We start from the raw sequence: 19,926 nt of genomic DNA on the forward strand, positions 1-19,926 counted from the left end.
TTTTCCGGGCAGAAATATACCCACATAAAAGTCTGGATTTTGTGTGGGATTTATGCCATTTATTGTGATGGAATTCGGAGGCAGAGGCTGAGAGTAAAGGTTCGAGGACAGCGCAAATGATGATAATTCTAGCTAGGTACATATGAGAAATTTAGACCTTGTAGAAACCCACGCCCTTGCTCCAGGTCCCGTTCGCAAACCATGTCCCCGCCTCGGTCCAATCCAATGTGTTCCCTCCTTCCCCGACAAAAGAGAATCTGAAGTATTCATCAGCCTTTCTGAACCTTGGCCAAGAAAACACCATATCCTCCAGCTTTGTCTCTGTAAACCACCCTCTAAATCGCTCCACGTCATTCACCAGCACACTGATGCCCTCAATCTTCTCTCTCAGTCTTGCAACATCGTCCAACGCCGACCACTTGAAGTGGATCGTCTCCTGCTTCACTCCCATCTCCAACGTCTCAATGAACGGTGCCACCACCTCCGGCACCACACTCCCATACTGCCCATCCCCCCTGATGGAATCATATGTTTGCAACACCGAATCGAAGCCCCATCTTGCTACCCCGTTGATAAACAACCCAACCAACAGCCCCTGAAACAGCAAGCTCGGCCTCGTCTGCATCGCCGTCCCCGGTAGTAGGAGCAAAGCAAGAACATAATGGTGAAGCCTCAGCTCCAACCCCGGCATCACCACCAAAGTCGCAATCACCGCTATCGCCCCCGCATAAAACGCCAACAACTTCGGCAACCTCCCCTCTTGCCAAAAGTGCCACGCCTGCAAAGTCCCCAGGGCAAACAGCACCCCCACAACAACCACCAGTGCCACCACCGCCCCAGGCTGCTGCCTCAGATCATGTCCCTCCAGCCTCGAAATCGGAATCCACGCCTCGAAAGTATTATTGGTCAATCCCCCCAACCACAAGCCTCCCATCCACAGCAACGTCTTCTCCCAATTCGCCCCCTCATCCACACCCTCCAACGTTCTCCTCCCTATCGCCCAGTACACAACCACCATAACAAACACTGCCGGCAACAACCTCCCAACCATAATCCCGACCAACTCCTGTACCAACCTCCCGCTCATCACCTCAATATCAGGCGGATCACTCACCAAACCAACATGTAGAAAGACCCCCGTAAACCCCCCGAAGAACATCACCTTCCCACTCCGTGTCCCCGCCCCAAGCAACAAACTCAGCCCAACACTCACAATCAACTGGCCCCACCTCGCATCCCCCCTCCCACACCCCTCCACTTTCTCAACCTCATAACTCATAGGAAAATAACTCCCAAACCGTACACTCTCCACCCCATTCTGGGTGCTATTCTCAAACCGGTAATACTCCCCCTTCAACTTCACCCTCCCACACCCCCCCTTCTTATCCGTCACCACCCCGGCATGAACCCCAGCCTGACAAACAAACGAATCACCCCTATAAACCCCCTCCCCTCCCCCAATGACATAAGCCCGGTAGTTGATCTGCTGATTCCCCACCCACCGTGGATTGAGCAGCTTCACGCCCGCACAATCCGCCGGACACCGAAAAGCCACACTCGTATTCCCAAACGGTTCACACAGTCGCCCGTCCAACCCACACTCTGCATTCCCCCCCCAAAGCGGGCTCACACAACCGAGATGCTTCACTTCTTGCCCATCGGCCACCACCTTTCCTTTGGTTAACACCACCGGCACGACAACGGTCAACATCCACACGATCCCAAACCCCACCAACAACATCCCCTTCTGCCACTTCTGGGGGAAGAGACAGTCAAGGACATCCACCAACCCCGCCTGAAGTCTCGGCAGCAGCCACGCCCTCGGTTCAATCCTCTGCGTTTTAGAAGGCGCAGGACCACCCCAAAGCCAGTCGCAATACCGGTGTCTTTTCCTCCCTTGCTGCCGCGACTTGGACTTCCTGAAGGGTCGGTTCTCGACATCAGAATCCGGGCTCGTCAGCTCGTCTAGTTCCAACCCGTCATCCTCGCTGTCAGAGTGTAAAAGTTGAGCCTCTTCGTTGCTGTTGTCATCATCATCTTCCAGGTGCCGAACCTCAACACCGGATTTGCCCCCCTTTCTCAGCCCATCGCTCGAACTGCTCGAACTGCTCGACCCACTACCGATCCTCCCATTGTCGTTGTTGCTGAAAACAACGTCGCCGTCTTCGTCAGCCGCCACCCCAGTGTTGCGGGTGAGCGTGTTGCCGCTCATTTTCACCCACTGATAAAGGCTGCCGTTTGTCAAACTAACGTTGCGCAAACCAAAAAGCCATAACGGTGCTCCAAAAAAAAAAGAATAAAAAGAAAACGATACTTGAAGAGAAAAGCAAAGGTGATGGATGACAAGACAAGCTGAAAAAAACAAAGAAAATTGAATCACAAATTCCAAGCAGCAGCTGGGGGTGGGTGGTGGCCAGGCCCCTTCCCCAGAGGTTCAGCTCGCTCACCCACCCCCTGATTGAGACCGAGCAAATCGGACCATATCCAACCCAACCAAACTAGGTGAGCGACATGACTAAGCCAAACAGGGGTGTGTAAGTCAAACACCACCATCCGCAGCTCACATCAAACAACTCAACTCAATATTCTTTGCTCTCATATCTGTGAACCAAAAGAATGTCCTTCCCAAATCTGTATCTTACAATTCATTCAAGTAGAGTTAGTTTACTTTCATATAATTACATGTCATCACATCCACAGGCCTCCTTTTCCACCCCTCCCAGAAACCTCAAAATGACCCCGTCCCCCACCCCAATCCAATCATAACCTCATCATTCAACTCGAGACTCTCAAATCTTTCAAGCCTCAACAAACCCCCTCACATTCTCCAACCAAGCCAAATACTCCTTCTGCTCCTTCATATCCATGTAATCCGGCACAAACAGCGCCAGCGCAGGCGTGATGCCCCTCTCCTCCAGATACCTCTCCAGCAAGATCTGAAGGTCCTCATCCAGACTCCCAAACGCAGGGCCAGGGTAGGCATCCTGCGCAGCATGCACCGCATCAGGGCTGCTGCTGTGTGCAAGCTTGGCGTCCTTGTAATAGTAGACATTCTCAACAACAACGGTGCCATCCTGAGCAATCGCCTCAACATTGAGCGCGCCCTTGCCGGGCTTCTCAACGACAATGTTCAGCCGGCAGGGCATGGCATCAGTATCAGCACCACCCTCCATATCCTCCTCCTCAGCCTCCTCAGCCAAATCAGCAGCACCAGACTTGCCGTGCTCGCGGGAGTCGTTCATCTCCTCAAACTCTTCATCGGCGAGGGCGTCGTCCTCAAAGTTTTGCTCTTGGAACGAGGAGAGGTCGGCGATGGAGAAGGAGACGGTGATCCTTTCAGCAAAACTCAGTAATTAGCTCTGGCGCTCACAAGTTTTGATAGTGAAGAGAGGCATACTTTTCATTCCCAAAGTTCCTCGTCAAAAACACATCCTGCTGACCGGGCACGTCCTTGAGCTCAAACTGGCCATTCTCCAAGAAATCCTTGATGCTTGCCGGCAGCGTCTCGCCCTCCTTGACAGAAGTCTCAAACTCGAGCTCCGAGCTCAGCTTGGCGGCGAGCTCCTCGTCCACCTCGCCGGCGGGCGCCCGTCTCAAGGCTGATGTGGAAAAGGCGGCCGAAGCCTTTTGTGTGATGGCGAAAGAGGGGCGTGCAGCGGTGGCGGCAGCGGTTCTGACGACGGCGGGTCTGAGGGTGGAGGGGCGAGCGAGGACTCTGGGGGCCGCGCGGGCGATGGCACGGAGGGACATCATTTTGTTGGAAGGTTTTGTGGGTGAGAAGGAAAAAACAAAGGCGAGGTTGTCGATGGGAAGGGGAAAAAAAGTCAAGGTGGGATGGGTTGGGAAAATTTAGGTTTACACGGGTAGGATAAGGAATTGGATAAGCTCAAGCTCTTGAGTTCTCAGAAGCTGGGGAGGGAGCTGGCAGCGCTGGGTGGCCCGTGCTTTTTCGAAGTGGGATGGCACATGGATGGCGAGTTCTGGAGGGCAAAAAAAAAAAAACAGAAAAGTCAAAGGGAGCATGGACCCGGGCTGGGATCCGTTGTCCAATCAGGGAAGTTATACGTCATTGATAAGAGATAAGGTGGGACCAAGAACATGCTTGAGCAAGCAATTGGAGCTCAGAATATTGGAAAGGTTCTGTCAATTTCTGGAGAATCAAAAAAATTCAATACCTAAACATCAAAACGCCGTTGCTTATAATCTCCCCTTTGGTATCCCGTTTGTGTAATCCATCAACGCCTTTGCCTATCCCTGTCCAGGCCAGCTGGATATTTTATCTTGCCTCCTTCTTCTCATGTCTCTCCGAGCCAGCCTGGTGGAAACACCACAAAGAAAAACAACAACAAAAAAAAAAAACAGCATTTATAATATGAAAGAAAATCAGCTCCATGCCCTCGGCCTCTGACCGCCACTGCTACTAGTAGGTACCACACTCCCTCTCCTCCTGTGCCCGCTCCCGCTCCCATATCTCCCCTGATAGCCATACTGCATCTGCTGTTGCAACTGGGCATACCCCGGCGGCGGACTGGGAATCACACTCTCCTTGCACTGCCAGCACCAATGCCTCGTCGCATCCCTCTCGCTCAGCACCCCTTCCAAACACGCCCCAAAGATGCCGTTCGCTTTTTGGGCGACCGGGCAGAGCTTTTCCGAGATAAGGACTGTATCCTCGCAGCGGCAGGACCCGCAGACCCGGACGTGGGTTGTGTAAGTGCACATCTCCGCTTTCTAGTCTAGGGTGTGTGAGTTAGTGATACTACTAAGGTAGGGCGTCAAAAGAGACGACTGGCATACCTTGAACAAGAGAGATACCGGCTTGGCTCGGTGATGATAGGATATAACAAGGATGATTTCTTGACAAGGTCAATCAGGTCAGGTCAAGTAAGGTAGGTATCCAGCCCGCCAGCGTAAAACCTGTCCCCGTCCCTGAGTCTCGTGATACAGAACAGAGCGACTGTAAGACGAAAATCGGCTGTTCACTCGCCGATGATGAGCAGCAAAGAGTCGATGACCGAACTGATCGACAAACAACCCGATATGAAATGGTGAATATCCGTCTATGGTGTACCGTCAAATCCTCGCTCGCCCCCCAACGTGGGGTATGGGTAGGTAAGTAAGGTAGGTAGGTATCTTTAAAAGGTGAAAAAAAGTAAAGTAGATCGGTTCTATGATCTGACTGAGTACCAATCGTGAAGCCGGTTATGATGTAGCCTAAGTAAAACGTAAGGATAACAAAACACAAAACAGCCATCCATCCTAAACCCTACGTCGATCACCCCCCCCACCTCCTCCTATTTATATACCCTTTCCCCTCCCTCCCCTTTTACATTGCTGTATATAAATAACCTCCATCACCACCAGGAGGTACCTCAAACCCAAGCAACGCAACCACCCATCATCCGATCCCCATCCCAGCAGAAGTGTGTACAACAGCTACACCACCTTCCTCCCGGCGGAAAACCCTTCCATCATCCCATCCTCCCCCCAATCCCGAAGATCGAAGGGTACCCCTCCCATGTTCCCCCCTTCCCCCTCATCACCACCACCTAGGTCTCGCCTTGAGGGGCGAACATCCACGGGTACCCGCACCCTAGCCTCATCCTTGTCATCTCTCACACCTGCACCTCTTGTATCATGATCAAATCTCCACCAAACAGCACCGCCCTTTCAATCTATCTCTCAGCAACCCTGTGTGCTGTTCGAGAGAGAAAAAAACTGCTATTACACAAAGTCGGCCAAAGAATGCAGGGTAAACAACCAAGGTAGGTAGGTGGCATAGCCGGCCTAATGTTCCAATCATGCCCAGACGATACATCCTTCTGTGGCAGCAGAGAGAAAAGATGTGTAATCCCCCAAGGGGGTCGGAAGTAATAGGTCATCACTATCGTTCGGAAATCGGGTTCAAGCAAAAAAAGGGTAATGGCATATGCCGCTAGATCCTACAAAAAAAAGCAAAGAGAGAGAGAGAGAGGAAGAGAGAGAGAGAGAGACAAGGACAGAACACAAGGAGGTTACCCATTCTTCCATGTGATACACACATATCTTCTCAAAAACATCATCACATCACTCCGCAGCGGAGAGAAAAAAAAAAGAAGAAACAAGACACTTCCACTGCACTTTAGTCATAAGACAAACATCTTCCCTCAGTCCCGAGGTGAGGCAGCAGCAGCAGGCAGTCAAAGACAAGCGTAAAACCAAGAAAGCCAAAAAGTTCTTGCCCCAGTACCCGGTTGGTCTCATATTCATGACTTCGATTAATAATTCTGCTACTTCCCCCCTCTCCTACCAAAAGCTCTCCCGTTGGGTCCCGGCGGCAAGCAGCCGCGCGTGTGTCACCCTCGCTACCCCCGCTCCCACATCCAATTGCCGTTCCGGAAACCAGAGCAGGAGACGGCCCACAAGTCGTTCGTCTTGTGCCCCCACCGCAGGGGAGAACACCACAGTACCGGGCAGTTTCGTCGTGCTGACGGTCATGGAAAAATGGTGGGTTGTACCGCAGCAGCTAACCATTTGGCAGGCAGACACCCACTTCTTCCCCTCCCGGAGCGACGGAGACGGGTAAGATCTGCTACCCGCGAGTGCTTCACAAAACCACTTTACACAAGGCCGGCCCCAGCTGTTCGAGCGGTAGGCTACAGATTCTTTGCACATTGGCCGCGTTTCGAAAGCATGCCATGCAGGGCGTTGTTGGCATGGCGTGGCGTGGCTTACTCCAACGTGCCTTTCGTGCGTTGCAGCTTGCTTGCTTGCTTGCTTGCGTGCGTGCGTCTGCGTGGTGGCTTTGAAGTGCGGAGTAAATGGGCAGGCCATGTTTCGTTTCCGGAACATGGAAGCTCTGGCGGGTTGCATAGTCAAGATAGGATAGGACCGGGAAGTTTTCTCGAGATAGATCGAGGACGAATTGTTGGCTGGGGACTGCTGGGAAGGAGATGGCGAGAGACAACAGAGACAGACACAGCATATCTGAACCACACTATCCGCCGTCGCCGATTTGGTCATAATCCGACGAGAGTGTGCCTTCGGAGTTGTCTTAGACAGCATTCTCCGAGCCGACACGAAAGGATGGAGCAAGTGCAGCCGGTCCGGGTGGTTGAAGGCTGTGTCATGGATGCGGCCTATGTGGTCGAGGTGGGCCAAGATGACAAACTTACTCTCTGCCGCACGGCATGCTTCATAGACCTTGGGGAGGGAAGCTTGACGGTTTAGTCGTGCCATCGGCGGAGATTTTGACCCAAGTCACGTTTGTGAGGAAGGCCCAGCTAGACCCGTCCCAGCGCTCAAGCATTGCGAGGTTCTTCTCCGAAGAGAGATCGGGCAGGTCTGTGGAACAGGTCAGCTCGGCTCATTTGAGTCAAAAAGTCAGGCGGTCATGGTAATAAGGTTCGGCTTACAGAAACCATTCTTGTGCTCCGTCTCAAGAGCCTCAATGGCCATCTTCAGCAGATCCTCTCTTGTGCTGGGTGGGCGTCCGGCACGGCGTGTCTTTTTGATCTCCTCATATTCCTCGTTGTGTTGCCCAACAAACTCTAGAATCTTGGCCTGGACGGCAGCTTCATCAAGAGGCTTCAGCTCATTCTCGCGTGCGGCCTCCAAGAAGAAGCGAGTACGGCGAATCAGAGGCTTGTCTTGCTTCTTGCGGGCAGCAGCAAGAGCCTTCAGACGGTCATCACGAATGACGGCTGTGTGAAGTCGCTTGGCGTTTCTGCTGTTGGCGTGAAGAGCCTCAATCTTGCCGCCCTTCTTCTTCGCGATGCGCTTTCTCTCCTTTTCAAATGTCTTGGCCATTTTGAATGATTGCTGTGTGAGGCGTTGCTGTGTGAGGCGTTGCTGTGTGATTGTGTTTACTGCTGTCGTTGAGAGGTGCAAGTGTCAGGGAATTTTTTGATGGGGCCGAATAGATATTGGTGGGGCTGTCCGCGATAAGGTTTAAGTGGCTGCAGGACCCCTAACCCTGGTCGTGGATGCTGGAGGGTCGCATCGCTCCTTGATGTGGGAAGAGGGGGCGCAAAGTCAAAAAAGCTATCCGTATTGAGAGCAACATCACAGAGTAAACATCGCATTGTTGCTCCTCAGACGAGAGCACACAATAGACCACCCCAACTATTGTCTGCCAGTGAATAATATTCTCCTGCGATGCCCGTGAATAGCCAATGCCAGTGACGCAATTGGACAGACCCCCCGGCTTCCAGAAGGCCCTCAGACCCCGCATTAAAGTGACAGGCGTGTGGACCGTCGCGGGGAGCAACGTCCCTGCTCAACCGACGCGTCGCGCCTTCCCCCGTTAATAGTTTAATTTGCAGCGCCAGCGAGGTCCTGGGAAGGAGCATCCCATTGATCAGCCAGTACCAGAGCATTGTTGGAATCCAGCGACTGTTGTTTGGCCTCTCCAAGGGCTCCGTTTTCTATTCAGCATCGCCTTTTGGTATTGTTCAACTTCAGCAATAGGGCTACAGCACGCGTCACCGCCCTCGGCAACCCACGGGTTTTTCTGCTTTTTCTGCTGCACCTGCTGCAACTGAACCAGGAAGCGCGTCTTTCTTGATCTCGACTCTTTTTATCACCACCAACAGTCTCGACTCGAGATCAACCCTTCAACCGCAATTCTTCATGGACAAGAGATTGTAAAACAACCCACCTGTTTCCTTCACATCACGGAAACAATCTCGACATCTTCGGCCACTGTTCTCAAACCGCCTCGGCCGATCTCTCCACCATGGGTATCCAAGGCCTTTTCCCGCTCCTCAAGTCCATCCACCGCACCACCGAGCTCAAGAAGTATGCCGGCGAGACCTTTGGTGTCGATGGCTACGGCTGGCTCCATCGCGGTGCCATTGCCTGTGCCATTGAACTAGCCCAGGGTAAGCCCACTCGCAAGTAAGTCGTTCATTTCCCTTTCACTGCCTGCCAGGATCGCTAACATTGTTATGAGATATGTCGACTTCGCCATGCACCGAGTCAGGATGTTCAAGTATTATGGTGTCACTCCCTATTTGGTCTTTGACGGCGACTTTCTTCCCAGCAAGGCCAAGACTGAGTCTTCGCGTGAGCAGCGTCGTGAGCAGAGTCTGAAGACTGGCCTCGAGCTCTTGAAAGCCGGCAAACCCTCGAAAGCCCACCTCGAGCTTCAAAAGGCCATCGACGTCACCCCGGAAATGGCTCGTCATCTCATCGAAGAACTCAAGAAAGCCGGTGTCCCGTACCTTGTCGCCCCCTACGAAGCCGATGCCCAGCTCGTCTACCTGGAGCGTGAGGGTGTCATCAGCGGCATTGTCTCAGAAGATTCGGATATGCTGGTGTTTGGTGCGAAGCGCCTGTTGACCAAGATGGATCAGCACGGTCAGTGTGTTGAGATTCAGAGAAAAGACTTTTGTTTGGTCCGCGAGATCTCCTTGACCGGTTGGACGGATGCCGAGTTCCGGCACATGGCCATTCTCAGCGGCTGTGACTATCTGGGCGCTGTTAACAACATCGGCCTGAAGACAGCTTACCGACTGATCCGCAAGCACAAGACACCTGAGCGCATCATTCAGATGCTCAAGTTCGAGGGCAAGCACAGGGTTCCCGAGAACTACTTGGAAGAGTTCAAGCAGGCCGAACTCACCTTTTTGCATCAGAGAGTCTTTTGCCCCAAGAAGAAGGACATCGTGTTCTTCACCGAGCCCGGACCCGCTCTCAAGGTCGATGAGATGCCCTTCATCGGTGCTCCGGTCGAGACTGAATTGGCCCGGGCCATTGCCGCCGGAGACGTCAATCCCATCACCAAGAAGCGGATCGTCCTCCCGTCGTCCTCTCGCACCTCGCCGCCGTCCCCTGGTAAGAGAAGGATCAGTCAGACCATGGCTCCGGTCACTGTGCCAACGAGAAATCCTGGCAAGCCGCCCGGCAAACCGATCAACGAGTACTTTGCGAAGCACAAGCGGATTCCCTTGGGCGAGATGGACGCCAATTGTTTCACTAACAACAGCCAGAACAATTCGCCCAGCAACTCCCCTCGTCCGATCGTCTTTCCTCTTCCGCGCCCATACATTGCGGGCGTGGAGGAGGCGACCCGCCCATCTCGCCGGTATATCAATCTCGAGGCTGCCCTGAGCGGAGAACGCCGTCGGAGAAGCGAGCCTGTCTCGAACCTCCTGGCGACGTACGAGACCTCATCGAACCGCCGCAGGACCACTGGCCCGGTTGTCGACATCTTTCAGGACGGCACCCCGTCGACATCGACTACGAGGCCCCCCAAGAAAGCGCGCTTGTGTGATGACGACCCTCCCACTTTGACTGACAACAACACCCCTGTGAAGAGCAGGTTTTTCACATCTACCGAGGGAGCCGACTATATTCGGTCGGACGATTCGGTCGAGGAGGCTTTCCGCAGCATCTGCAACCAAGAGATTGTGACCAGCACCCGCATCGTTCACGGCTTGCCTTCGCCCGCGCCCAGCATGCTTTCCGCATCCATGGACACGCCTTCTAGCATCGTGGGTACGCCTTCCACTGTCATGAGCACACCCTCTAGTTCCATGAGCAAGCCCTCGGGTCTCATGAACCGGTCTTGCAACATGATGAACACACCTTCCAGCTCGAAGAGCAGCACATCCAGCAGCTCTCAGACCCCTATTTTGACGCCTCTCCAGCGTTTGGGTTTCCAGGCTTTGCAGCGCGGGAAGCCCCGGGTCGTCTCTTCTTCGGTTCTCCAACCCACCAGGCTCTCGACGTATTCCAAGAGATCGAGCTCGCTTTCGGTCAACCCCGCCTCGATTCCTCTGCCTCGTGCTGATTTGGCCGAGATTGAGGCCCTGAGCCAGCCTGTTGGCAGCGAAGATTTGATTTTGCCCTCTAGTGATGGGGAGCTCGAGCAGGATGAGGAGGAGGGTACCAAGTATTCCAATGTTTCCAACAGCGGTTTGGATTTGTCGCGGTTCAAGTACACCTGAACTGTACGAGTTATGAAGCTATCTGTGCACAGCGCTGGCGTTTGGGGGTTTGGCTCTCCCAGTTTTTATTTTGAAGGCGGAGGGGGTGGGGGGATGGTTTTTGGGTCGGGACAAGAAAGTAAGGCTAGGGTTGTCATGACATCGGAACAAAACATGGCCAGGCGTTGAAGGGCACGAAGTAAAGTATTTCTTAAACAAGGTTAAAGACTATGGGTAAAAGGGCGTTTGTAGTCAGCATCAGCATACACATGTATGGCGTTCATATAGTTTTAGTTTTTGGTTTTTTCTTGCGGTTTGGTCTTAGAGAGGCAGCAGGGGAGTGTGGTCAAAGTGTAAGAGATAGGTGAATATCAAAGAAAACATCCAAAAAATATTCTTCAGTCCCATTGTGACTTGTGAGATGGAAGAGTTGGGGCGTGAGATGAGGCTCTCACCCAATGCCAAGACGCGAATATTCACCGCCCGGCAGAACATCTGCACGAAATGTGGGGAAGGGACGGGAGCTCCACATTGACCCAAAAAAATCAACGGCGATAAAAATCTCCCCAGACTGCCCACTTCACCCATTTTTCCCACGAGCCGCCTTGCAACAACGACTGCCCCCGCAGACAATTCATCTGCTGGGATTTCCTGACCCCGACTCTCCCCGCGCTATCGCCACTGTCACTGTCAATAAATCCACCGCGCAAGAAAAGATGGCGGACGAAGAATTGCAGGTACGCAAAGCACCTACCACGGACCAGTTGGGGCCAAGCCCGCGAATCTATCTCTAACCCCCTTCTCTTTCTCTCTCTAGGAGCGTCTCCGCGGCAACTCCCAGGCCTTCAACAGCTTGTTGTCGCTCATCCCCGGAACACTGTACTATGGGGAGGATACCAGTGTACGTGGCCTCCCTTTCTTGTCTTGATCTATTTCCTGCCCTGAGCCGAGCTGACCTGCGTCTTCTCCCGCGCAACAGGATCAGTGGAAGAAGAAGAAGCAGACCAAGGAGGAAGCCCGGGCCGCCAAGCGCAACAAGTTGGACCCCGACAGTGAACGTCACCGGAACGCCAAGGATCTCATGGAGGAGAAGGCGCGCAACAAGCGCAAGCTGAAGGAGCTCGAGGATGAGGAAGATAGCCACAACTCCAACGACGAGGACGACGACTTTGAGATTGAGGGTATCGAGAAAGAGAAGCCGCTCGAGGGGTTGAAGAGAAAGGATATACCCGCCGCCAAGGAGGAAGAGAAGGAGTCGCCTGTCAAGAAGCAAAAGGTCGTCGCTGAGGAGCCAGCCGTCGGGAAAACCCCTAGCAAAGATGCGGTCGCGAAGGAATCCAAGAAGTCTGCGAAGAAGCAAAAGAAGGAGGAGGCCAAGAGGTTAAAGATGGAAGTGGCTGCACCAAGCAAGGCTGCTACCAAGAGGGATGAGGAGCCCGCTGTTCGGGAATCTACCGAAGCCCCCGACAGCGATGGCGAGGATGACGAAATGGTTCCTATTGATGTTTCTGGTCTGGTCACAAAGGAGGACGACAACACGTCAGAAACCACGAGAGATACCCCGGCGTCCGATGCCGCCAGAACCGACTCTTTAGCCGCTAGCAGCACGACTTCCATCTCCTCGGCCGTTCCACCGTCCGAAAGGCCAAAGGGTCTCAAAACTCCAGCTAACCCGGAAAACATTGCGAAACTTAAGGAGAAGCTCAACGCCAAGCTCCTCAGCCTGAAGATCGCGCGCAAGGCGGCCGACTCGGAAGGAAATGCGATCAAGAACAAGGAAGACCTCCTCGAAGCGCGGAGAAAACTCGCGCTCAAGCGTAAGGAGCGCAAGAACGAGATGCGCAAGCAGGCCAAGATTGAGGAGGAAAAGAAGAGGGAAGCTGCCCTCGCCACAGCCCGGGACTCGCCCGCGTTGTCCTCGTTCCTCCAAGAAGACGACAATGTCGAGACAAACTTTGCCTTTGGCCGCCTTCGCTTCTCGGACGGCACTCAGCTCTCTCACGACGCCGCCTACGAAAAGACACCCGGCTCCGCCAAGAAGAAGGGCCCCTCGGACCCGAAGACTGCGCTTTTGAAGCTGGAGAACCAGAAGAAGAGGATCGCCAACTTGCCGGAGGAGAAGCAGAAGCAGGTGATTGAGCAGGAGGCTTGGCTGGCGGCGAGGAAGAGGGCGGAGGGGGAGAAGGTGATTGACAATGAGGCGCTGCTCAAGAAGGCGATCAAGCGGAAGGAGAAGGGAAAGAAGAAGAGCGAGAAGGAGTGGAAGGAGAGGAAGGAGGGGGTGCAGAAGAGCATTCATGACAGGCAGAAGAAGAGGGAGGAGAATTTGCAGAAGAGGAAGGATGAGAAGATGGCGAATAGGAGGGGGAAGGGGAAGGGGAAGAAGGGGAAGGGGGTGCAGACTAAGAAGAAGGGGGGGAGACCGGGGTTTGAGGGGAAGTAGGAGGGGTTCTGCAGGGCTGGGCGATGTTGGGGTGCAGCAGCAGGGATCAAAACAAGCGGGTTTGTGTGTTTTTTCTTGGGGGGAATTCGGCTGTTTTTGTTTTTGGTTTGGGCGTCTGGGGGTTGCTTATGTATATATGCTCTTTTTGGTTCTTCTCTGTCCTGTTCCGCTGTTGGGGCTTTTCTGCTTGCATTGTTTGAGTGGCATCAAACATGGGTATAGGTGAAGGGGAAGGAGGTGAAAAGTGGAAAGGGGAGCGAGAAAAACACACTTGTCCGGTCGGCTGGCGTTGTTGATATATATCCTCGGAAACAGGCGTGTAGGCAGGCAAAAAGGAAAAGAATGATATAACTCTCCTTTGGAATTCCCCAGTCAATGTCCAGGTCAAGTCTGTTTTTTTTTATAAAAAAAAAACGTTAATTAAAAAGAAACTAAACAGACAGACCATACCATACATATCCTGACAACCTTTGGAACAAAACAAACAAACATGAAAAACTCCAATTTTTGCTCCCTACCAAAGCCAACTACAACCTACCAACCTACCTTACCTACCTACCAGCCTCCACCCAGCCAGACCAGTTTCATTTCCGTCTTGTTTTCCAGCGCATTGCAAACAACCCAGAAAAAAAAAGAGCAGCATTCAATAGTATAAAAAAAACATACAAAAACCTAAACTTTAAAGTAAAGAAGAGAAAAAATAAAAAGGTGGTATAGCCCACGGCAGCAGTCCAAACCAAACAAACAGAATTCTAAAATAAATAAAAAATAAAAAAGCGCTTTCCTGCCTGCCTGCCCCTTTTCTGCTTGTTGTCTGTCTGTCTGCCACCTACCGTCCCACCACCCCTTACATTACGTATCGTTTGACATGGTAATTTGTCCCCCTCCACCCCCTTCCCCCTTCTTCCCCAGCTAAATATCTCCATCCACCATCCAGACCCAATGTTTTTGTAGCCTGCCCCCCCTTGCTTCCCTGCCCGTTTCCAGATTCCAGATTTCTACCCAGCCCCAGCGGTCCAGCTTTGGTAACCGTCATCGTCGACCGCATCGCTGCGTGTTGAATTTCCACATGTCGAATGCTGGATGCTATTGTCGTTGTTCTCACAGCCCAAGGCTCCCACCAAACCAACAAACTAAAGCAGCGAATCCAACCTCGTAAAAACGCACAAACAAGCCGCCACAACCTCGAGCTGCAGCTCCTTGTCCTTTGCCTTGTTTACTTCCTATTGTAAACCCTGTCAGCATATCATCCCCCCAATCTCCCCCCTCACCCCAGTGTACTCACCTCCGTAATAACCCCCGGCAGATTCTCCCCAATATCATTCCTCACCGCCCCCCTCCCAAACGGCCACTGGCTGTACTCGGCCAGCAGCTCATCCGTCTGGTTAAACGCCTTCTCCCTCGCCTCGTGCCCCAGCGTGCTCAGCGCGTTCTCCAGCACGTTCGCCGCATACGCCGCGCACACCATCGCCACCGTCCTCAAGTACCTGAATTCCAGCCCCTCCGGCAGCCACTGCGAATTGTTCAGCACCACCGTCCGCTGCGTCAACACGTTGCGCACCCGCCTGCGAATCTCCTCCTTGGCGCCCCCGTCCACGACGGGGTGGGTCGCCATGTCAAACAGCAAAAAGTTGCGCTTTTCGGTGCGGAGGATGCCCTTGTCCACGAGGCCCTTGGCGAGCCGCTCGCGGACTTGTTTGAGTTGATAGCCGATTTTCATTAGGTTCCATGTTTCGCCTTTTTGTGGCGGTTGTTGTTAGTATTCGTGACAAAAAGGGAGAAAGAAAGAAAGAAAGGGGGATGTAAAATTTACCAGACATGAGGTCAATCCAACTGCTCACGCTCATCTTCTCGCTGCTCTTCATCATCTTGAGCGCCTCGTCCAGCAGCACCTCCCCCGTCAACGTGTCATCCACCACCTCAATCACCCTGTCCGGCAGCGGGAGGTTCCTCCTCGAAGGGTTCTTTTGCATCGAGATCCTCCCGCGAAAGGCAAGCTCGAGGACGATGCAGCCGCGGAGGGCGTACGAGATGTTGTCGTTCCAGAAGGAGAGGTAACCCTACCACACCCGACGACAAATCAGTCAACCACCCACCACCACTGCTTTGTTATTGGGGGGGAGGGGGAAAACATACCTGCTTATCCTTCAACCCAAGCAGCAACACCTCCTCCATCAGCGTCAACTTGGGCTGCTTCGACCTCTCGGCGCTCTCCGAGATGTCGCGGGGGTCAAACGCAATCCGGTGACCGTTCTCCCCCGACTCGTAGGAAGTTTCTGGGCCGCCGCCGCCGCCCGACGAGTTGCGGCCGCTGTCTTCTGTCGGGGTGGATGCGCCGCCCGTGGCACCGGCTCCGGCGGGGGGGCCGCCTCTCCGGCGCGTTAGGCCTGATGTGGTTGACATTTTTTTTTTAAGGGGGGGGGGGAAGGGTGTTTCGTTTTGTCTGTCTATGCTACGTAGTATTTGTAGAATGTATGTGGATCGGTGGTTCGTCGGCCGTGTGAGACTGTTGTTGATCTTCTCCTGTGGAAGAAAAAGAAATTCGACCGCTTTGCTTTCGTTGCTCCGGAGGCGTTGGGTGGGTAGTGTAGTGTAATGTAAATGGGGAGGAGGGGAGGCCTAGATTGGTCCGAGAGTGAAATTCGCGATTGGTTTACTCGGTTGCTGATTGGGTCTTCGTAGAAAGCTTTCTAGCTATCAGAATTACCGCCCCGTTTTGAGACTGGAAGAGAATGGAGACCAATGTATCAATGTCGTCGTTGTCCTCGTCGGTGCGGTGGTGGTCGAGCCGATCAATGGAACAAGCGGGCGGTCGTTTCCGCGCGTCTCTCTCTCTCTCTCGGTCGGGAAGCTCTGGGACGAGAAAGCGGAACGGCTCCTGGTTTGGCTTTCTTGGAATCGCGCAGCGAGCTTGCTTGGCAGGGTTGCGCCAGGCTTGAAGGGGGGGAAGGGTCCAATTCGTCTTCTTGAGAATCAAAATATCTTTGGACCGAGTCGGTCTTTTTGTGATCAAGAAACTCGAGCAATACGAATATCCCTTGTGTCTCGAGGGCAATCTTGTCAGATGGCTCCCAGATTTGTGTTCTCCTCCCTTTTTGCTGCAGCTGCCTTTTCCCCTCAGGCTCAGCAACTGGCAAAAGGGGCTTAGGACGCCTGGCCGATAACGATAACAGGTGGCCTGTCAGCCTCACGAGCTCCAATGCGCTCCGTGCGCTGCTGCACTGCATGGTCTTTGTGACGTGGGCTGTGCCGCAAGTTGATGCCTGGCGCCAAGGTGTAGCTAGGGTTAGGGTTCGGGTTTGGCGCGACGAATACGAAGAAAAAAGTATAATTCCAAAGTGCTCTACTGTAGATGTTCCCAATGCGCCTCCAAAGTTGTATGCATGTATATGGCCCCTTATATCATCCCCCATCTGTCCTCTGTCTTCCCCATCCCCCATCCCCCATCATGCCCACTGTAGAAACGCCCTGGCCCCGTCCGCCAGTCCCAAAAAATCAGCTATGCAAGTGAACGAGTGTTGCTCCCTGTGTGGTTACGCTATCATGTATCATTCCCATTCCTGCCCCATCATTAAAGAATGCCATCCATGTCCCAGTTGCCAGCTTGGGCCCGCCTCAGCACCTCTCTGCCCTTTTCTGTGAGCGAAGGCTTACCGGCCTTATCGGTAGCCTGCTCAAAGAATACCGGCGTCCAGGTCTCTCCCTTCTTCTCTCGCTCCCGAGCCTTCTCACGTTGGGCCTCCTCAAGCTCCTGTTTGACTGTTGTAGCCTTGCCAAATTGCTTGGCATGAATCGCCTTGGTGACTTCACTCCAAAGCTGAAGAGACTCGTTGGGGAGCTGCTTCTCAACAGGCGGGAGGACCTTTGGCGCCACACTCAATGGAGCAACATCAATGATGGTAATCTGCCGCTCTGGAGGGTGGGATTCCTAGTTGCGTGTTAGTCTCCCAAAAACCCAGTTTGTGCCATGTATGCAAATACTCACCAGAGGCTTGTTTCCAACAGTAAAAACAATCTTTTCTTTCCACGCGCCTCCAAGACGAATGAGGATATCCTCTACCGGTACGTCCTTTATTTGAGTCTTGTTGTCGTTTTCAGGATCATAGCGGAAGATGATGCCCTCCATTTTGTTGGTTGTCCGGCCAAGCCAGCCGTCATTATAGTATCGGAGGATGGCCTTGAGCTTGGTCTCAGGGCATGTGATGTAGCACATATCACCAACACTCACGCTCAAAGCGCCCGTCAGAATACCGCCCAGATGAGCGGCCGGGTGGGTGAGCTGGTATGTTTCATGATCTCGGCGGTCCACCGTGATGAAGATACCCAGATTGTGCTCGCCGGGCATAACCTTGATGGAGGTACCGGTGAACTTGGCTGTAATCTGGTCGAAGCCCTTTGCATGAAGGCCCTTTTCGGGGCAATCAATGTAGAAAGCGCTGACTGGAGGGTGATGAGAGGTCTGCTCTGTCAGGTAGGAAATCCTCACTGGCTTTGTAGGGTTGGCTGCCGACTGAGTGACTGATACGGTGGAGGCTGCCCGAGGGTCGCTGGAGCCAAGCCCTGCCGGGATGGCAGACTTGGCAGACTTCATACTAGAAGAGCTACTCCCTGGTGGACTCTTTCTGAGTGCCGAAGTGTCGATTCTCGGAGCATCATCCTCAGTTTCCCAGTTACACTGCCACCTATCAGCAAAAGTTCACGATCTCTCCCAACATCAAAGTCAACCTACGCGAAAGAACTCGCCCAAGCAAGAGTTGTAGGGCTTGCACGGCTTCCCCTTGGCATATTTCAAATCCTTGGTGAACCAGAATCGTAACACCTCGAGCATGCGATCTACAGGCTCATCGGCGGTTCCAATCGCGGCGAAAGCACTCGGGCAATCGAGGTAGTTCCAGTATTCAAGGTTTGGTGTAGGCTCGAGAAGCTGGGAGGGCAGCGAGAATCGAACGGCAGCGAGATCAGACACGCCGATAAACCTGTTGAAGGTGTGTGTGGTGTGAGCCAAATGTCACCGCCGGTCTTGGGACTCTCCAAGTTCCATATCGACACAGCCCATGTTTCATACTCACTTCTTCAAAATGCCAATAAAGGTCTTGAGCTTCGATCCGTCGCTCACATGGTCCTCACCGGCGTTGGCATCGGCAGGTGTCGCCGCCGAAGACGGAGCGGACGAGAACCAGCCAGACATGATGTAGATGCTATCACTGTTCAATCCCTAGACCTTCCTCCACACAGCGCGCGCGGTTCGATGAAGGGACGGTAGGTTATCCAGGGACTCTTCGATGATGGGTCGAGCAAGTGTCAACGGTGTTTGGGATTTGGTGGAGGGCAAAGCGAGCCAAGTTCGTTCGAAGATTGTTTTAGGGTAGAATTCGAGGTTCAAAGGGCCAGGCTAGTGATGCACCCGGTGGGCGGTGGGCTAGCGTTGCTGGGGGATCCGCCGAGTCAGCCAATGCGGAAGGCCGGGCGCCACTTCGCGGTGATAAGCTGGGGGCCAGGAGCACTGCTGATAAGGAATTTCGATGCGGGGCAAAACCGCCTTCCAGCTTTTTAATGTGTTTTAAAGTTGCGGCCAACGTTTGTCTTTATGCTGTTCCATGCCCGTTCACCAGGCGGTCCTTGCTCGAATCTTTTCAGCTATGGCCTTCCTCAGGACCAGCGGACCAGCGGGCTGGGAAGAGGGGGCAGATAAAGGTCAAGAGGCCACCCAGAAACATGCAGGTTCAATTCCAACCGAACCCCTCGAGTGAAACCCCAAGGCCTCGGTCGGTTACCTAGAAATGGGAGCTTTCCAGCCAATCAGAGCCCAGGGTTTGAACCACGGGCGTCACCAAGATGCTAATGACTACCTCGACAGTGTTCAGATAACACGGTGATGCCGCCTTGCGCCATCTATCTAGACCCTTCTGACGCTCTCTTGGCGAGTGGTTGGGGAACGTGGGAGCAAGGAAGAGCTGGTGAATTATTTTGGACATAGCTGAGACTCATCCGACCTTCAATACCAGGGGTCCAGCTGGTAGAACACGACCTCACGGTTACACAGATAGGTGCGGGATCCTGCTGCAACGAAGAAAAGGTACCGACTTTTGTATGGCTGTTGGCCTGCGACAATATGAAGATGTACATGAGCTGTGTTCTCTTTCCTCCGGCCGTTACTACTCAACGCTCAGCTATGCGACCACACTCAAGCCTTCAACACGATGCTCAGCCAGATCCAACGACAATATTTTGACTTCTGAATGGACCATTCAACGATACAACAACCCGCTGCTCATGGGAGCCATTGCGAGCTACATCAACACCGTCTTACAAGGAAGGTCGCTTCTCTGATGGCCTAGTTTAGTTCCGTCTGACACCACGGCTGACCATTTACGAAGCAGATTCCCTATGAGTCCAAGAACTTCTTCAAGCAAGTAATAAAATGTCTGAAGTAACGTATCTAGCAACAACTGTCCTCGTTCTCAGAGATGTCTTCCAAAGTCCTCTGAACCACGAGTAAGCACCCGAGGTACCTGGAGCCCCTGACCCATCTTCAAAACCTCGATGACCTGGTGCAGACAGTCGAGATCCGCT

At 53.3% G+C, this 19,926-nt stretch overlaps 8 protein-coding genes across 8 annotated transcripts; 2 read left to right on the forward strand and 6 right to left on the reverse strand.

The window, feature by feature from the left end:
* Positions 1-151: 151 nt before the first annotated feature.
* Positions 152-2,212, reverse strand: QC761_508540 (uncharacterized protein; the record flags this gene model as incomplete). The annotated part of the gene is made up of 1 exon (XM_062880061.1): positions 152-2,212. One exon carries the CDS (start codon positions 2,210-2,212, stop codon positions 152-154), a length of 2,061 nt encoding a protein of 686 aa, XP_062731381.1.
* Positions 2,213-2,649: 437 nt separating this feature from the next.
* MAM33 (Mitochondrial acidic protein mam33) lies at positions 2,650-3,986 on the reverse strand. The gene is made up of 2 exons (XM_062880062.1): positions 3,398-3,986; positions 2,650-3,333 (listed from the first exon to the last, which is right to left on the reverse strand). The coding sequence occupies exons 1-2, from the start codon at positions 3,751-3,753 to the stop codon at positions 2,799-2,801; spliced, it is 891 nt and encodes a 296-aa protein (XP_062731382.1). The 5' UTR covers positions 3,754-3,986; the 3' UTR covers positions 2,650-2,798.
* Positions 3,987-4,383: 397 nt separating this feature from the next.
* On the reverse strand, positions 4,384-4,722 carry QC761_508555 (uncharacterized protein; the record flags this gene model as incomplete). Its single annotated transcript, XM_062880063.1, has 1 exon — positions 4,384-4,722. The coding sequence occupies one exon, from the start codon at positions 4,720-4,722 to the stop codon at positions 4,384-4,386; it is 339 nt and encodes a 112-aa protein (XP_062731383.1).
* Positions 4,723-5,618: 896 nt separating this feature from the next.
* Positions 5,619-7,788, reverse strand: TMA16 (translation machinery-associated protein 16; the record flags this gene model as incomplete). Its single annotated transcript, XM_062880064.1, has 2 exons — positions 5,619-7,323; positions 7,395-7,788. The coding sequence occupies 2 exons, from the start codon at positions 7,786-7,788 to the stop codon at positions 7,175-7,177; spliced, it is 543 nt and encodes a 180-aa protein (XP_062731384.1). The 3' UTR covers positions 5,619-7,174.
* EXO1 (Rad2 nuclease) lies at positions 7,396-11,304 on the forward strand. Its single transcript, XM_062880065.1, has 2 exons — positions 7,396-8,877; positions 8,933-11,304. Exons 1-2 carry the CDS (start codon positions 8,717-8,719, stop codon positions 10,929-10,931), a joined length of 2,160 nt encoding a protein of 719 aa, XP_062731385.1. The 5' UTR covers positions 7,396-8,716; the 3' UTR covers positions 10,932-11,304.
* Positions 11,305-11,465: 161 nt separating this feature from the next.
* On the forward strand, positions 11,466-13,740 carry QC761_508580 (uncharacterized protein). The gene is made up of 3 exons (XM_062880066.1): positions 11,466-11,647; positions 11,728-11,811; positions 11,890-13,740. Exons 1-3 carry the CDS (start codon positions 11,627-11,629, stop codon positions 13,351-13,353), a joined length of 1,569 nt encoding a protein of 522 aa, XP_062731386.1. The 5' UTR covers positions 11,466-11,626; the 3' UTR covers positions 13,354-13,740.
* VPS74 (Vacuolar protein sorting-associated protein 74) lies at positions 13,195-15,756 on the reverse strand (the record flags this gene model as incomplete). The annotated part of the gene is made up of 4 exons (XM_062880067.1): positions 13,195-14,576; positions 14,639-15,090; positions 15,167-15,413; positions 15,490-15,756. The coding sequence occupies 4 exons, from the start codon at positions 15,754-15,756 to the stop codon at positions 14,487-14,489; spliced, it is 1,056 nt and encodes a 351-aa protein (XP_062731387.1). The 3' UTR covers positions 13,195-14,486.
* Positions 15,757-16,924: 1,168 nt separating this feature from the next.
* On the reverse strand, positions 16,925-19,246 carry QC761_508600 (uncharacterized protein; the record flags this gene model as incomplete). Its single annotated transcript, XM_062880068.1, has 4 exons — positions 18,423-19,246; positions 18,083-18,329; positions 17,339-18,028; positions 16,925-17,281 (listed from the first exon to the last, which is right to left on the reverse strand). The coding sequence occupies exons 1-4, from the start codon at positions 18,539-18,541 to the stop codon at positions 16,925-16,927; spliced, it is 1,413 nt and encodes a 470-aa protein (XP_062731388.1). The 5' UTR covers positions 18,542-19,246.
* Positions 19,247-19,926: the final 680 nt, after the last annotated feature.

This window comes from Podospora bellae-mahoneyi, chromosome 5 (assembly GCF_035222275.1).
Source record: "Podospora bellae-mahoneyi strain CBS 112042 chromosome 5, whole genome shotgun sequence".
Taxonomy (NCBI): Eukaryota; Fungi; Ascomycota; class Sordariomycetes; order Sordariales; family Podosporaceae; genus Podospora; species Podospora bellae-mahoneyi.

Bases quoted from the DNA above. Each gene is read 5' to 3' on its own strand.
- EXO1 (XM_062880065.1), top strand. From the start codon at position 8,717: ATGGGTATCCAAGGCCTTTTCCCGCTCCTCAAGTCCATCCACCGCACC. The intron at 8,878-8,932 runs GTAAGTCGTTCA...CATTGTTATGAG, and splicing joins CAGGGTAAGCCCACTCGCAA to ATATGTCGACTTCGCCATGC.
- MAM33 (XM_062880062.1), bottom strand. From the start codon at position 3,753: ATGATGTCCCTCCGTGCCATCGCCCGCGCGGCCCCCAGAGTCCTCGCT. The intron at 3,334-3,397 runs GTATGCCTCTCT...TTTTGCTGAAAG, and splicing joins AGGAACTTTGGGAATGAAAA to GATCACCGTCTCCTTCTCCA.
- QC761_508580 (XM_062880066.1), top strand. From the start codon at position 11,627: ATGGCGGACGAAGAATTGCAG. The intron at 11,648-11,727 runs GTACGCAAAGCA...TTCTCTCTCTAG, and splicing joins TGGCGGACGAAGAATTGCAG to GAGCGTCTCCGCGGCAACTC. The intron at 11,812-11,889 runs GTACGTGGCCTC...CCCGCGCAACAG, and splicing joins ACTATGGGGAGGATACCAGT to GATCAGTGGAAGAAGAAGAA.